Raw genomic sequence first — 292 nt, 5'->3', positions numbered from 1 at the left:
GCGGGCAGGCGGGATGATGGGAATGGAAATGGTTGAGTGGAGGCACAGAGTGAGGAGTCGGATGGACGGAGGTCCAGCTGGATGGACAGGGTGGGGAGAAGGGTGCTAGATGAGTGAAGGGTGACTGGATGGGATGCGGTGAAGAGTGATGGACAGAGGGACGGCGGGAAGGATGGGGTGAAGGCTGAGGCCGCGGACCCTCGGCCCACACAGGTCTACAAGGAGAAGCTGTACGGAAAGAAGTACGTCTGGTTCCTCATCGGCTGGGGCGCCGGCCACCGGGTACCGATCC

At 62.0% G+C, this 292-nt stretch overlaps 1 protein-coding gene across 1 annotated transcript in view; it reads left to right on the top strand.

Annotated features, from left to right (window-relative positions):
• Positions 1 to 213: 213 nt before the first annotated feature.
• Positions 214 to 292, top strand: part of GABBR1 (gamma-aminobutyric acid (GABA) B receptor, 1) — a gene marked incomplete at both ends in the record, with an annotated part of 3,812 nt that continues 3,733 nt past the window's right edge. Inside the window, one exon of the mRNA XM_010283346.1 lies at positions 214 to 282. Coding sequence (XP_010281648.1) covers positions 214 to 282 — 69 coding nt within the window. The remainder of the gene's footprint in view (positions 283 to 292) is intronic.

This window comes from Phaethon lepturus, unplaced genomic scaffold, assembly GCF_000687285.1.
Source record: "Phaethon lepturus isolate BGI_N335 unplaced genomic scaffold, ASM68728v1 scaffold22533, whole genome shotgun sequence".
Lineage (NCBI taxonomy): Eukaryota > Metazoa > Chordata > Aves > Phaethontiformes > Phaethontidae > Phaethon > Phaethon lepturus.
The sequence above is the reverse complement of the archived record's forward strand: the minus strand, read 5'-3'. Positions and strand labels throughout refer to the sequence as shown.